We start from the raw sequence: 17019 nt of genomic DNA, 5'->3' as shown, positions 1-17019 counted from the left end.
CACCAGGTCTCTATTATGAAGCAAAAAAGAGCAGATGGTGGATTGTTCAAAATTAAACAGGTCAGATTACCAAGAAACAACATTTACAACTCCTTGTAGCCTGGTTCAAATTCTTTGCAAGGGCTGCTATAACACTAAATACTAAATATTACAAAAATATATACTTCTGTGTATACCACAGAAGTATCTTTAGATGTAAGAAGAACAATTAAGCAAGAAATAAGATAATTTTATTATCACAAAAATGACTAAATATGTATGTTGTAGGTGGCTTGCCTGAACATACCAAATTTTGGCCCAAGACTGATGTGATGAACCTACTGTGTAAATTCTCTTGTTTCTGAAAAAATACAACAAAACACGAAGCCATGAAAAAACTGTGTTCATTTAATGACCTAGTCAATCAGTCTCACAGGAATTAAACATTCATCCTATCTTTGTTTCTCTCTTGTGTTATATAAAGAATATACTGGTGCATTATGGATGGAGCTGACACAAACAGACAGTTCATAAAGGTCCACTTTAATGGGAGAGATCCTGTGGCTGACAAATTCATAACCACTAACATACACACTGGAACACCAATGGTCTTCATCATGGACCCAAAGGTAATGTTAAGAATTTAATGTTAATGTTAATGTTAAGAATTTGTTGTTGCCAGTGAACTGGAGAACCACATCAGGGAGACTGCACTTTAGAATGAATATATCTTTATAAACAATATGGTTCTTAAATTATGTCAACATCTCAAAAATACTGACACAAAGAATTCAATCATAGCCATATCCACTACCCAATTTCCTAGTGAAAAACCAATTCTACACACAGCAAGTCAATTTTTTAAAGGCAAAGCACCTAACCCTTTAAATTCAAGCATACACAAGGACAATGTACTCTCTAGTTTGAAAGATCGCATTAAAGCTACTTTTCTTACCTTGTTTATTCAGTAAATTAAAAAATACTGATAGGTAGTTTTTATTATTTAATCTTCATTCAGCACAACATAAAGAAAATCAGAAACAATATAGAGAAGAGTCATGAAAGTGGAAAGCCGCGGTGCCTAAATGTCAATGGCAAAAAGGTGGTTTGGCAGCAATTCAAAGATGCATTTGAATGGGACCAAAAATCATTTAGTCTACCAGTACACGAAAAATTGAGCCCTCAGCATTTCGAACTGGACCCAGCATCCAAAATGAGGAACCACCTTGCTGAAGATGTCCTGGATGAGAAAATGCTGTTTCTAATGCAGGTGAAATGTGACTTCAATAATAGATAGAAGCTCTGGCTTGGTAGCCTTACCTGACCCAGAAATTTCCTGGTTCGTTTACACAGTATAATGGCAAACATTCAGAATGGAACCGAAGTATTTGTTTGTTTTTTCTCAACTAATTAACTCCACTTTTGGACTAAGATGATCCTCGATGAAATGCGAGCTTGAATCATGTGAACTGTCAAAAACTACCAACAATTGGATTTTTTTTTTCTTAAAATGTAATCATGCACAGATGACATAACCTTGTTTTGACACCTATTAATCATGGCCCTGTATTAATAAATTTTGTTTTATTTGTCTTGACCACAGAAATATAAAGAGGATCTGACAAGTCGAGACAATGACAGTTCCCATCTTGATGGACCTATCTCCTTACTCACGCATACGTCCAAACTGATTGAACTGTTCAACAGGAAAGAAAACATCATCTCCACATCAGATCGCGGCCTAAAAGATCTGGACCGTTTCTATGCCTTTATGAGAGAATGGAGGGAAACAACTGTTGACAATAACAATAAGTTTGTCTCAACCAAGCTCTGGTTTGATGTACAGTCAATGTGTCTGGGATTTAGATCCGTGGTGGCCATAAAAACTGCCCAATTCCCAGCAGCAGTTATCAAACCAGCCCTGGTTAATCAAGATGGCGTGGAAAACCATTTCTGCCAAGTACGTTCGTGCAATGGGCAGAACAACAACCCGACGTACCTTCAGCAGGAGTCAGCACAAAATTCAATTCGCTTTGGTCAGACAACGATAAGCCGTAAAAGTAACGTTGGCAAAGCAAGTGACAACTCACTGGTTCCTTGCTCCTTGCCAAGTGGAAAAATCAATACATGCAGCTAATTTCTACATTCTTTTAAGAAAGAGCAAAGAAATCAAATTTAATTTATCGTTAAAACAGTCCATGTCTGGGTTACTTTGAGCCCCCTTCCAAATTTGTGTGTCTGAGTTATGAAAATATTTGTTGGAATATATAAATATCATGGCCATTTTCATAACTTAGCCACGTAATTTCGAAAAGGAAGAAGGTATTAACTCAGGAAAGGCCTATTCTTTATTACTGTGTGGTTTGAGTATAATCTGTTGTTAAAGTTTGGACGCTATCATAAAAAAACTGCAAAAAACATCATGAATAAGTTGTAACAATATACATGTAGAAGATTTGTTATTCTACAAAAACTATATAGCCCTAGTGCCAGGTACAATATATTGCTTTTTTACCTGATAATCTGATCCTAATCCTTACACTTCCAGTTGAGTCATCAGCATGTGATGCAATGACCTGGTACTGTCGATCATCCACTGCTGCAGTAAATGGCATTGACCTCTTACTTTGTATGCATCCAATAAGCTTTGAGGCCAGTGCCACTTTGGTTTCACTACGTCTGAAGGACACCTCATAAGCCTCACAAAGGCGTATCAACTGCTCTTTTATATAAACTCGAGCGAAGACTTTTTCATCATGGTATTTGTTAATGAACTGGACAAGGCGGCTGTGGGAAGCTGTTTTCCCCTCTGTTCGGTCTTTGAGAATTTCCTAAAAATATTCGAAAAAAACAAATAATAAAGCCTGTCTAAAAACTAAATATTAATACTTTTAACTCTCAAATGCAGGTTTTACTTCTGTGTTTCCTAAGTAATGATCATAGAAAAGACTAACTACTGCAAACTTGTAAATAAAACTTGGACCTATTAACTAGCCTTGTCTGTCAAATTAATTTCACATTTGGCGTATGGAAGGTTGGTTTGATATAAAACCTATGGGCAACTTAAACACAGTCCTTAGTCAGTTTTCTTTCTGTGCGAAAACTTACACTGCTTGTGTATATTTGAGCTTACTATAGTAAATACTTGACAGAAACACACAAAGTAGAGCTCAAGAGTTAAGCTTTTTAAGGGTTGTAACGTGCTTTTCAAAATAAAAGAAACTACTTGCCTATTTATGAGCAGTACACATAGTAGAACCATGATTTCAGCTTTCCAAATAGTCAAACAAGAGATTACGGTCGTTTCACCCATCATGTAAGCAATGCGAAAAGAAACACTGGTGCCCAGGCCATACTACAAAATAGAATACTCACTTTAAAAGGTACGCTGTCGGCTTTTTCCTGGAACTTTTTCTGACGCTGAAGCACTCTTTTTCGCAACTCGGCACTCTTTTTAAGCTGATAACTGCTCCTGAAATCTCGTAAGTATTGAGCCGTCCCCATATTCAAGTAACGTTCTATTAGAGAAAGGTATATCGTTCCAAGCAGCGCCTATAAAAAGTGAAGTACAGATATCATTAAAACCTGATCTAAAACCGTACTCTTCGACCAATTTATGTTCACAAGCATCCGTTACTTTGTATGACATTATTACCTCTTTTCCTCTGGCGTCTTCTTCGCTGAAACATTCCTGCCATTTCACTCTAAGGTCATCGCTAGAAGATAGCTTTTGGTAGGCTACCTCCACCATGTTGCATCCCTCTCTGCGCATTGCCTGATCATTTAACAAGCGTACTCTGTTGCTCTCAAGAGCCATAAAAAATCGGTAGACAGCATCTTTGATATGGATCAGACCCCTTTCTCTGTATTGCCTCCCCTCTGTCACCTGGAGTGTTTCCTTACAGGTGCTCTCCTTCTCAAGAATTGCCACTGAAGCAACAAGCGATTCTTCGATAAGTTCACAGATGCTATGGTGTCTTCTCACCGATTTCATTGTTTCAGCATTCTCAGAATACAGATTAGCCCTCACATACCTCCTTGACTTCTCAAGCACCTTACGAACGGCCCAACCGCCAACATGCCGAACTTTAGCTTTCCCAACTGAAGACATCTGATTTACGTCAAACTCAATCACTTCTTCTTGACAGTCTCTTTTCATGAGTTGCAGCAAATGATCGAGAAATCTAAAAAATATTGCAGTGCCCAGATCAACAGCAACCGACCTTTGAGCTGCCGTGCAGGCGGAAGTGTTAAAGAGACAACGTGTATACAGGGAGAACTCATGTGAAATGAAAAGTTCGTGAAGTTTAGCCGTGGCCGTTGTGAAATCCCCTCTACCAACTTTGATAGAAAGGTCATCGGCGTTTTCATTGATGTGATTCTCCATACCCAAAAACGAATGAAACCACATTAAATCAATAAAGGACTTAACATTTGTGGACAAAGCGGGCACCAGGAGAGCGTCCACCGCCCGGTTAACCATTTGACTGAATGCTGTGCAGGGTGAACTCACCCTCAATTCCTGTAAAAGGGCTGTTAAATTCAAGTAACCAGGTGGCGGAGTGGAAAGTTGCGATTCGTGCGACTCAAGTCTCTGGAAAATTTCAGCAACTGTTAACTTTTCCTCTAAGCCCTCACGCTGAAAGTATGCTCGTACCATCCCGTCATCCACGTCTATTGGAAAATCGAAATAATCTTCCGCTATATCTCGTTCCCCGTCTGCTGTGGTTCTTCCGTCATTGACCTCAAAAAAAGTTTCCCCAATTTCAGGCCGTCTTTTACAACAACAGAGGGTTGGGTCATAGTTTCCAGTCTGTCTGGTACACTGAGCAATTACTTCCTTATCAGCGGGTAAGACCTGCGCACGCTTAAAGTCTATCACTTGGAGGGTGTCTTGAGATCTCACTCGAGACATGGCAACATAAACTAATCCCGGCACAAACTCCATGGAGGAGTGCAAAACAACCGCTGGAAGCTCTAAGCCTTGGGATTTGTGGCAGGTTACAACATACGCCAATATTACGGGAAATTGAGTGACACTTCCGATGATCTCACCCTGGCGATTTCTTTGATTCCAGGTCACTCTTTCAATCAAAACGGTGCCGACTTTTTCGAACTCAATCAAAAGCTTGTCATCTACGACTTTCTTAAACGTTCCCATACTTCCATTCTTCAGGTCATCGGACTTGTTCCATACAAGCATGATCTTGCAGTTGCTTTTTAAGAATAAAGATCATTCTCCCGGCCAGTTCATCCTTTCTCCCTTGCCTTCAAACACGGCATCGAAACGTGTGTGGTCGCCTTCGAGTTCTTCTACGCAAGAACGATTGAACATCAGGACCGCATTTTTCTTAAAGAAAATATGGGTTGCGATGCGAGCAAGCTGGCTATCAAGGTTCCTCGATAGAGTTCCAATAAATGTTTCAGTTTCTTCGGAGCAAATCCCAAGCCTTATCTCCGACACAGCCCTTAGGAACTGTTTGTTACTTTCCGATTGGCGTAACAATTTTGTGAGCTGGAATCTATGTGGCACTGCGTGCTTAAAAACGTTTGACGTAAACATAAAGTTGCCAGAGTCAAAAGTGTTTGGAACGGGCCGTAATTGCAAAAATTCTCCCACGATAATCATTTGCTTTCCTCCAAATGGTACCTTTTCATTCCCCATTACTTTGTCAGCGACAGCGTGATGTAATGCGTTGGCACGCTCCAACATTCGCGCACTTGACATGCTTGCCTCATCCCAGATGATAACATCCACTTGATGAAGCCTTTCCCGAACTCTCTTGTCACTAACTGCACGGGCTATAAGGTTTCCAGAAGGCATGTCTGCAGCACCAAGACCATAGTAGGAGTGAGCCGTTGCAGCGATGCCACGCTCATAAACTTGACAGGCAATACCACTCGAACAAACCAAAGCTACCTTTCGTCCACGCTGCTTGCAATCTTCTCGTATTGTGTTAACCACCCATGATTTTCCAGTTCCAGCTTGGCCAGTAATCAAAAGGTTATGACCAGTCCTTGCAAACTGAAATATTTCAGTTTGTTCTTCCGTCAAGTTCGATGTCATCGGAACCGTATACTGTATATGATTGCAATATAATTTATTTCAAGGCAATTCAGAAATTAAAAAAAGGGAAAAAATTGCAAGAAAACGATTTTAAAACTCACTGTCCCATACGCTCGAATAAACAAATGTTCGTTTCAACCGCTTGTGCGAACCCTCAATTATTTGAGACTGTTTTGAAGAACATTCACTCTAAAATCTCACACCTTCTCGCGGTAGAACAGCCACATGGCCGGATTTAAAATAAAAACAGTCTGAGACGTTTTTGGGTTTCATGTGTCATACACGCGTGAGCTGTTTCCGGCCGAATTAAACGCACCGGCTCCCCGGACGGTGTCGGTTTGCGATAGGGCAAAAGTGACGACCCTCCCCCCGCGAGAGTGACGTTTTGTCGATCTGACGCGGTCGCTAAGCTCCAAGATTTGAATCTCGTAGGATAACAGTTAAGATTGCGCATCATGGCGAAGCGAAGCTGGCCAGAATCGATGCGAAATGCAACGATCCTCGAGCTCATGCAGCCGAATTTAGAACCTGGCGCTCGTGGAACAGGTAGGTGTACACTCTTCGGTCTGGCTGGTGGCAATTTTAGGGAGATCGGTCGCTTTGTTTGGAATTTATTGGCCTTCGAGCAGCGAGAGTCGGTTGGAAGGTCTCCAGCCTTCCCTTCTTTTATAGTGTTCAGTACTCGATGGAAAGAAAGTCGACTAAACGGCGTTTAAACCAGCCGTAGGACACAGAGTTGTTATGAACTAAAGGTAAGGGAGCTTTTTGAATCAATATTTCGCGTGATCATGATTTTTTTTTTCTTAGCGTTGTAGATTCGAATACATGTGATAAAATTCGATCAATAAGGGCCCGAATCACATGTAATAATGCAAGAAATATCGATTTTCGTTATCTTAAAGGCTACTAGTGCCGATAGACAAACAAGAAGACTTCATATCTTTAAGACTTTTTGCATTTATTTGGCATCAGATAATACACTAATAATTCTAGTATATTCCAACCAAATGACCTCTGAAGCCCGAACCCACAAATAGTGCGCTTGGGCTGCCTGTGGCTAAATAAGGTCAAACTGAAAGGTGGTGATCTACGATCTTGCACAAAAACATGGCAAAACTAAGCAGTAAGCTAAAGGAATAACAACGGCTTTGTTCAGGTGAATTATGTCATTTTTCACTTTTTTGTTGATTTAGAATACTAGCTATAGAAACTATTTTCTCTTTAGATGAAGCTTGTTTATCAGAGTTTATAATTTGCAGCAATACTACCCATTGTAAAAAAGGTAAAACAGGATTTTCTCACGCTTGTCTTAGCTTGCTAAATTTCAGTGATTGAATAACTTTTTTTAATTGTACTCTGGACGGCTCTCAATTTCTTACTCTTCGAGTGAACATAATCGAGAATTCCTATGATTTTGGCTTCACAAATTGAGGTATTTTACGCTCATAAGGGTCTACTCGATTTAAACATGTTTTACAATTGGCATAAATGATATCATTGCATCCAGAACCACGCAAAGTTGTGTCAAATCACGCATTTACGCAAACTTTTTGCTTAATTATTTGTTTCCTGAGGGGAATTTTGGCTGTCTCGAAAAACATTTTTCGCTCCCCGAGGGGAATCTTGGCTTCCTTGAAAGAGATTATTTGCTACCCAAAGGAGAAATGACTTTTGATAAGGTTTTGAGATCGCCACACGGCAAACTGAACACTCCTTTGCACTTTGATAGTCATACCTTTTCTGGAAATTGTAAACTGAATTCTTTGCTAACAAGTTCTCAAAAATGCGAAGACAGCTGCACTTGATTCTTACGTCTAAATGCCATTTGAACTTATTATTTCACCCTCCAGTCGACAGCATCAAACAACTTGAGAGCTTTGATAGCACATGGCTGTGGCAAATCAAAGAGTTCTCGGGTGATCACATGCTAATTCTGAGTAACATTCGAGGCCATTAGAAACTATCCGCCAGAAATGTTAAACAACTGATGAGAGTAGCGGAAATAGGATAACGGTGACAAGCTGGCCGCTTGCACTTGCAGAGACTGTTGAGTAGTTGAGCCATGAAAATTATACCGGGTTTAACACACGCAGTAAGGAAGGAGAGCTTCCCAAGAAGAGACTGAAGCTGTTTCGTTGTGAAAAACGAAGCAGCTTGACAAGTCGTTAATGCGGCTTGTAAATCCATAAGACTTGTAGTAGGAACCTCGAGAGGGAAGGCGACTGTGGGACAAATCATAGAGGTCGAAGGTGGTGAATCCCTGTCAGGAGCAGAATCCAAACCAAGCTGATGAAATAACTGGCTGAGTTGAGAAAATGCCGAAGCAGCAAGAAAGGGATATTCGGCGCCATAAAAGTCATCAAGATAAACATCTGCTAAGAACCCCTGCTTGGGGAATATATGGACAGCCGCCTTTGTTGGGCATTGGAAAATCAGTGCTGACAAATATAAACTGAAAGGACGAGTGACAAAATAAAATTTGCCCTGATAATGACAACCGAGTAAATGGTAATCCTTCGGATCAATGGGAAACTGACAATAAGCTCGGCACAAGTCTTTTTTGGAAACAAGATAGTCGCGACCTTTCTTAAGAGTGAATTGAACAAGCTGATCAATCTGGGGTAATTGTAACTTAAAATATGTGCCCAAATAAGTATTTTGAGGAATACCGTCATTGATGGAGCAGCCTGAAGGAAACTCAGGTCCATGACTACCCGTCACGTTGGTGAACCTCGTTTGGGAACCGTTTGAAGAGGAGAGCAAACAAAGTGATCGAAAAAGGGAAGATACTCGAGGGGTCTGGCTATGGCATTCCAGGCTAACTCAGTGTCAATATAGGCTTGCACGTGAGAATCAAAGTGTGAAGCAGAAGGATGATTATGTACTGATGAAGCAGGAAGTGTAGATGTGTTGTAATTGAAAGGCCAGCCATAAGGGAGAAAATCAACCACAATCTTATAGGAATAATTTGAGAGTAATGTTCTCCAGTTCGTGAGCAAGAGCGATGTAGGAACTAAAAGCTTAGCACGGGAGGCATTTGGTTGGTTATGGCAAAAAGCAATTAAACTTCGTACAACAGCTGAAGTGTTGAAAGATTTGTGTCTGTGTCCGTTCTGAGTCAAGAGGTCGCAGAGTGAGGGGCGTTGTCAAGTAGCTGTCATTGCAAGGGAATCGGTGTACGACGTTTAGCGCAGTGTAGCATAGGATGATCAGCCTTGCACACTCTGCATTGATGGTGTTCCTTAAAAGCATCAGCATCTTGCTGATCACAAACAGGTCAACAAGCCTTGGCAACAGAGGGTGTAACCGCGTGTGGATGGTGGAAAAGAGTGGTGGCCTGATCCTGAATAGACTTAAAATCTTGCCAATCCAAATGACACCGCTCAACATGTTTGCAATAAATTTGTGAAAATCTCGAACACTAACCCACAAACAGCTAATTGCTTCGATTGTGAGTAACTCGAGATGAGCTAGCGTTGCGTCCTTTGACGCCTTATTGTAGTATTTTATCATGATCAAAAAACCCGCAACAATCTCAGGCAGTTGTATCTTATTGTATTCACCTTGAATAGAAGGAACAAAATCCCGCGGCCAATGGATGTTACGCTTGTTGTGTGAAGGCTGAGAGGGATGTGCAAGCGTGTTATTGTCGAGGGCTGAGGGCATTCCTGGCATGCTTAGAGTTAGTACTTTCAATTCCAATTCGAGCTTATCCTTCTGGAGCTTTAGCAGCTGAAGCTGCTGATCAAAAGAGAAAGCAGATGATGCAGTATCGTCGACAGCAATGGGCGATGAGGAAGCTGCAAGTACCATAGCTGACTTGAGTTTAGATGACTGAGTTGACTGTTTGGTAGACCGACTATACGTTGCAGGATTACTTTGCTCCTCTAGATTGAGATCACCTTGAAGAAATGCACTTGAAGGAAAGTCACACTGAAAGTCTGGATCTAACACCTTCTTAGACTTGCGTTTAAGATGTGCGCCTGGAGAGAGTGACATCGCAACAAAAAAGAGCATGAAGAAAAAGGATGGGAATGAGTAAGCGCTTAAGCTTCATCTCTCTGGATTTTACAAAAGATGAGACTCCAGACCACGCAGTTGATTAAAAGTGACTGATATCTGTTTTACATCTCTCGGTATCTTTTTTACTGGTTAATTAACCGTCATTAATAAATGATTTCTCAATTGTTAACTGAATTCTTTGTTAACAAGTTCTTATAAATGCGAAGACAGCTGTGCTTGATTCTTACGCCTAAGTGCCGTTTGAAATCATTATGAAGAAAAGAACTCACCCTCCAGTCGACATTGTCAAACGATGTGAGAGCTTTGAGAGCACATGGCTGTGGCAAATCAAAGAGTTCTTGTGTGATCACATGCTAATTGTAAGTAACATTCGAGGCCATTCAAAGCTATCCTCGAGAAACATTGAACAACTGACGATGTTTTGGAACAAAAAAAGGACTAAGATCGGAGAACATCGGGATCAAAAGTGGCCGCGTTCATGGTGGGAGGCTGCTCGAATTCTATTGTCACACTCACTCAATCAGTCAATCTTACAACGTGATAACATGGTGGCCTTTTGCCTCAAAGAGGCCGTAAGCCACAAAAACCACAATTCAGGAAACTTCGACGCTGCAAGGATGTGTTTGCTACACCTCGAAAAGCAAAAAAATGTTCTTCAAATTTGGGTATAGTCTTCTTAACTTTTGGTGGTGTGCGGTAGATTTGTGGGTTGACTGTTGGGGTCCATCTTTGAAAAAAGCGTAGGACAAGTTCCACTTCCTACAAAAATGCCAAGATTGACTGCTTCCCTACCAAAGCAGGCCACAACAAAGAAGAAGAAATCCAACGTTAGGAACACTGCTACAACAACCTAACAGCAGTGGTGATGCAGTTAACCATGAAGGCTGTAATTTATGGATGCTTTACCTGATCTGAAGAATACGTGTGGTGACTTTTGTTCACATTGGCATTTATTTTGCCTAGTTTCTGTAATTCTAAGTATTCACAGAAATGTCACTAATGAGGCTGGACTCAAACTTGTTGATGTTGTTAACCACTGTTGATTTGAAAAGAATTTAAGATTGCTATTGTTATTACTCTTGCATGCCAAGGAGTTCATTGTAACTGACATGATGTTATGATCCTAGAAAAAACAGTGCTATTTTGACTTTCTGAAGTAAATGATAAACTTACTATAAGTTTGAAAGATATCTTTGAAACCCCAAAAGAGTCTTTCTTTTGTTGGCCTAACAATCTTGGCAACATAGTAAATGAATAAGTATATCTAGAGAGTCTAAAAATAAGGAACCTTACGTTGGGCCTCTAAGTTACTACCGGATTAGCCCCATATTTTAGCAGTTTTGGTGGGTTTTGTCCTATATTTTCAGGTCGCTTAGTCCTATATGCCTATATTTTTGGACCCCTAAAGGGCTTGACACCCTGCTTGAAGTATTTCTGAAAGAGGAGCTCATCAATAATTAAATGGTTTTTAATGAGAGCAGTTTCGGGAATAATTTATTGAAACTAATAGGAAAACTCAACTTCTCAGCAAACAAACCTTATTGGAAACTTGTAAAGGTCATCCACGTCCCACTCACCATCCAACAGAGAGAGTCACTGAGCGTAGATGCAACTCTTTGTTCTTGGAATTCATCAAGGTACTGGGGGCGGTAACGGTTTGTTGACTAAGTGAGTTCACTAGCTGTATTAGTTGTTTTTTGGGCAACGACTGAAAAAATGTTCCAAAAATACTTTTTTTCATAAATTTCAATTACTCTAATTAAAAAAAAGGCTTACAACAAATTATTTTTCGTAGACTAGGCACGTGATGACACCCTGCTTATTTGCAGTTGGAACGTAGTTAAATGTGGAATTCAAAACGTTCCTATGGCAAGTTAGAAATTAACTTAATGACACCGCACTTTTTAAACCGTGACAAGGGTAAATTAGTTTTGTTTCCCACTGACCCTTTCATTTATCTAATTCTGATTTGCACGTACAAATTGCTAGTGAATTCACATGCGTCAATTCATATCATTTGAAAATCTCGACACACAGTCAGCCATTTTAGTTCTCGCGAAGCCAGGGTAAAGATTTTGAAATTTTAACCAACTTCAGTCTATGAAAAGCTATAAAGTTAGATAAGCATAGTTTTAGTTCATTGTTACCGCCCTCATCCACTGAACACGGAGCTCTATTGCTCTCATTCAAAATGATAATTATCGGAAACACATGGCAAAGTGTAATCATAACCGAAAGTTTGAACTTACTTGGCTCTTAAACCTCGGTTTTTTCTTCTTCCATTCCCTCATTCCCAATGACAAAGTAATAACCTTATCGAATTTTTGGACATGGAAGTCGACTGTACTGCGAACTTAGAACTTAAAGACACCAAAGTGAAAAGAACAGTTCATGCTTTACCATCCAACTTTCATGTTATATGCGCGCTTTTTTCCCATCTTTTCTATAAATATATCACACAAGATTCATTCCACCAATGAATTACATCGCTCCTCTAAAAACTGACACCCAGGAGTGGGAATAATAGTCCGTTGTTTAAGGACTTCAAAAAATATATATAAAATAACGAGCAGATTTAAATGCATTGAGGCAAACTGGGCTTTATTTAAAATGATTATTTTTTTTATTTATTTGCTTTTTTGTCATTTCTTACTTTTTTCTTCTATTTATTTCAGTTTTCTTTATTTTGTATTTTCGATATTTTCAGGTACGTTCATGCGTACCTTGCATATAGGTAGCTATGCCCTGTTGTATAGTGCATTTTATTATTGTCAGTCATTCTCTCGTAGTGTTCACGCTTTTTTTGTTTTTCTAATAAAAAAAAGCATCAGTGGTGAGGATTGACTTTTTGTCGTGTATTTGAGACGTTTAATCAATTTAAATCTGTTGAATCTCTTTTAGTTGTTTATGCTATGCTTTTTGCTGTCATAAGCTAAAATATGTCCTCACATCAATTAAACTTCAAAATTCATGGTCTAGTTTAGAGCGTCTCAAGGGATTGAAGGCTGTCTCCTGTGGTTTGTTTCTTGTTATGGCTAGAATACACATGGATTGACATTTAATAAGATTGCCTAATTTCTGCTTAAGTAATTACTTTATCCCAGAATAATTGAGCAAAAACAGCAATATCCTCCTGACATAGCGGTCACTTTACATGACTGACTTAAAAGATTGAAACTTACGTTTGACAACAGCAAGCCATTTTGGGTCAAGCCGGTTCTTGTCATATGCTCCAGTGAAATTTGAGTTGGTTAATTCTTCCTGGGAGAAGTGCATGGCGAGTATTTTCAAGGCTGTCTTGTACCTTTCAGTGCTTCTATTTAGGACTTGGGACACTTTGGGGCCCGTTTTTGGTGTTAAACTCCTTAAAGAAGGTAATTCTGTGTTTGTCGGCGTCTTTGCTGCGTTTACAGAACTACCCTAATGAGAAGAAATTCACTCTATATGATTAACAAGGGGCATGGTAGAAGCATAACAACAATTTTCCCATTCGCATACGTGCCTCTGAGCATTTTCTTAGAGGAAATACAAATTAATGGAAATCTTTAGTGATGGCTTTTTGAAAACGTTCAGAATTCTAGGTCAGGAGCAAAATCTAACAAAACGGAACCAACTATGTTATTTAAAAAACAATTCCTTGTGCATCAACCATAATTACAACTACTATGGTCTCTGGCATCATCAGAAGAGCAGGCCCAATTTCATGGTGGCTTGACTTATTATTGGATTAATGCTTACTGAAGGTGGTGTTGATCTTGGCTGTGCGGGAACTGCATAGTTCTTCAACGTTTCTAGACTGTCATTGAGGTGCTTCATTGCTGCCCTTGTTTCAGCCATAAATGAAGTTAAGGTGACTTCCATTCTTTTTAGTGTCTGGCAGAAAACATGGTAAGAAAAACAGGTCAACATTATGTCACTTCGAACTTATCAGCCAATTTAAATTCAAAGTTGTCTTAATAATGGACAGTTTTTGCAGCTTACCTCGAAAACCTGTAACTGATCACTGCCAGTCGTCTTCTTGAGTGGGATTGTCTGAAAGCCAGTCCAGCCATTCGATATGCAAGGACATGTCTAACATGTCTTGGGCTTCCTTGATCCTCTCGCGTTGTTCCTCTCTCCGTCCCCTTTTCTCTCTCTTTTTTCTGTCCAGTTCTTCCCTTTTCCTTTTCCTTTTCTTCTTCCTTTCTCTCTTCTTTTTTTCTGTTCTTTCCAACTCTTCCCGTCTTCTTTTGTCTTCCGTTTCTTTGTCTCCCTCTCCTTTCTTTCCAGTTCTTCCCTTTTTCTTTTCTCCTCCCTTTCTCTCTTCTCTTTCCTTTCAAACTCGTCCCTTATTCTTTTCTCTCTCCTTTCTTTCCAATTCCTTCGTTTTCTTGTCCTCCTCCTCTCTCCAATTTTCTTTTATCCTTTTCTTTTTCCTTTCTCCCGTCTTTCTTTCCATTTCCTCCATTCTCCTTTCCTCTACTTTCGCTCCCTTCCTTACCTCAATTTCTATTTCCTCGCATCTCCTTTCCTCTTTCATTTCACTGTCTTTTAGATCCTTTCTTTTCATTTATTCCCCTCTTTCCTCCCCCCCCTGCTTTTTGTGTTTAACAATTCCTTCCACCTCTTCTTGTGCTTTTTGTCCCAAGTTTCCTTTCCTCGTTTTCCTCTTCTACCCTCCCTTATTTTTGTCTGCTCCATGCATCAAACGCCAACTCGAATCCCTTTGGATTTTCCCTTCTAAATATTGCGCATACAATTCCTCCTCCTTCTGTTTGGAGATGGGGAGGTCTGAGGCATTGTCTGGTTTGTCACGCTTTCTGTTGTTTGCCCTACCGTTTTGATTAAAGTACCTGATGTCATGCGTTGGGGAACTGGAACCTTTTTTTGTTGTTTGCCAGACGGAAGTGGCGTGGCTTTGGCGCCAATCCTGAATTCTGAAAAATGGTGGACAAAACTAACAAGAAATGTATCACTTTAGAAACACTCAAAAGGAAATTATCAAAGAGGACTCATTAGAATCTCGGGACAGCCAGACATCGGCAAAATTTTGTCACAAAATGCAAATAAAGTTAACAGGCACTAAGAAGGAAGTGCTTGAAAGACTGCTTCCTCTCAAAAACGAACACTTGTTCGACAGAAGAGTTAACAACATTTGCAAAAACTGAGGTACAAAAACACACAACAGGTAGGTAGAAACACACACACTACTCCCAAATGTTCTAACCTACACATGCCCCTCCCGTTACAAAAACAGTCTGATGAAAAGTATAAACAAGTCAATTAAAATAAACTAGGTCCAAAAACCTAGATTTGTCTATTAGGGAACAAATCGGCCATTGATAAATAGTTTATCAGGTTCTGATGTGCTAAAGAAAGCAATCTTTCCCTCCTCTCTTGCTTTTTTAAGACGTGGTCACTGTTTTTTTCTCTTTTGCTTATTTCAGTAGGAAAATCTGCATAGACTGTAATATCGATATCATCTGCCAGCTTGCGGCTCTTCTAAAAACCAGCTCACAAAGCGTAGAAACGGTCAAATAATTTACCTTCTAGATTCTGTAACCTGCTTTCTACCCCTACGAGCATTTCGAAGATCGTTTCCAGTTGAGTAACGATTTTTTCTGTCATGTTCAAGGACTCCAGAACTTGATTGTTGTCGCTGAATACTATGCTAATGTTCGGTTCCAAGCATGGACTGTTGCGGGCCTTTTTTCCTTCTGAAGAGCAAATGTTGCCTTCACTTTCCGTTTACAACTTTGAGCCATAAGGCGGGTTCATACTAGCAAAGTAAGTAGACCTTAAGTACAGCAGGAGCCCAAGTACACTTGAGAACATGTATGTTTTCTTACTGTGGTAAGCGTTCACATTTAGAATTCAAAGTATGCTTGAAACAATCGGGGTTGTCAATCAAGTTACGCAGTAAAATTTCGCGTGCATGAAATAGTGTGATTAGGATTTTAACTGCGATATGCACAAAACATAAGTACAACATGCAACCTCGAAAACTTCGAATGGCTTACCTTGTGTTCCTCATAATTTTCTTACTGCAACGACAGAGAGCTTTGCTATTACAGCAATTTTACCACTTTCTCATCGCAGAGGAAGAATTTAGAGTGAGACGGAGAAACAGACAAATGTTGCTGATGTTCATGGCCCAAATGAGACAACAAAATGTGCAATGCAGAAGAAGAGCTTGGGTTTGGCCACGTCCCCAGAACTGGTTCAAAAACTTACTGGCAAGCCCTGCGCTAAATTTTCTTTGGAAGGAACATTTTAGAGTCACCCGAGAATCATTTGAATACTTATGCGACCTTGTGAGAGTAAACCTGCAAAAGCAGCACACAAGATTCCCAGTCCCTGTTAGCGTGGAGGAAAGAGTTGGCCTAGCACTCTGGCCACTGGCAACAGGGAACAGTTACAGAAGTTGTGGGTTACAGTTTGGATTAGGAAAGTCAACAGCGAAAATCATCTGTAGTGAGTTCGAGCAAGCTGTTTTTGATGTAAAAGATTGTTTCATAACATTTCCTTTAACAAATGAGGAAATTGGAGAGAAAATTGAGGAGTTTGAGGAGCTGTATGGAATACCGCAAATAGTTGGAGCAATTGATGGGTGCCACATAGAAATAAATGCTCCACCACAGAATCACGAAGATTATTTTAATCGAAAGCAGCACTACAGTATAAATCTACAGGCCATAGTCGATGCCAAATTGAAGTTCATTCATGCTACTGTTGGGTACCCTGGAAGTATACATGACGCTCGAGTTTTAAGGCTAAGTGGCTTGTACGAATTCTTAATGGTCCAATGCGAAATATCAATGGAACAGAAATCGGGCCTCTTTTAGCTGGAGACAGTGCCCATCCACTCACAAACTGGCTCATGATACCCTTCCCTGATAGAGGTCATTTAACTGCCGAGCAGAGGAAATTCAATCTTAAGTTCAGCGCACTGAGATGCATAGTCGACAGAG

At 40.0% G+C, this 17019-nt stretch overlaps 2 protein-coding genes across 2 annotated transcripts in view; both read left to right on the top strand.

Annotated features, from left to right (window-relative positions):
* Window positions 1-17019, top strand: part of LOC140936392 (uncharacterized) — a 529859-nt gene that overhangs the window by 224204 nt on the left and 288636 nt on the right. The gene's annotated exons all lie outside the window — the stretch shown is intronic.
* On the top strand, window positions 1076-2172 carry LOC140936364 (uncharacterized). Its single transcript, XM_073385832.1, has 2 exons — window positions 1076-1249; window positions 1583-2172. Exons 1-2 carry the CDS (start codon window positions 1193-1195, stop codon window positions 2114-2116), a joined length of 591 nt encoding a protein of 196 aa, XP_073241933.1. The 5' UTR covers window positions 1076-1192; the 3' UTR covers window positions 2117-2172.

Source organism: Porites lutea, chromosome 1 (genome assembly GCF_958299795.1).
Source record: "Porites lutea chromosome 1, jaPorLute2.1, whole genome shotgun sequence".
Lineage (NCBI taxonomy): Eukaryota > Metazoa > Cnidaria > Anthozoa > Scleractinia > Poritidae > Porites > Porites lutea.
Note: the sequence above shows the minus strand (reverse complement) of the source record. Positions and strands in the feature narration are given on the sequence as shown.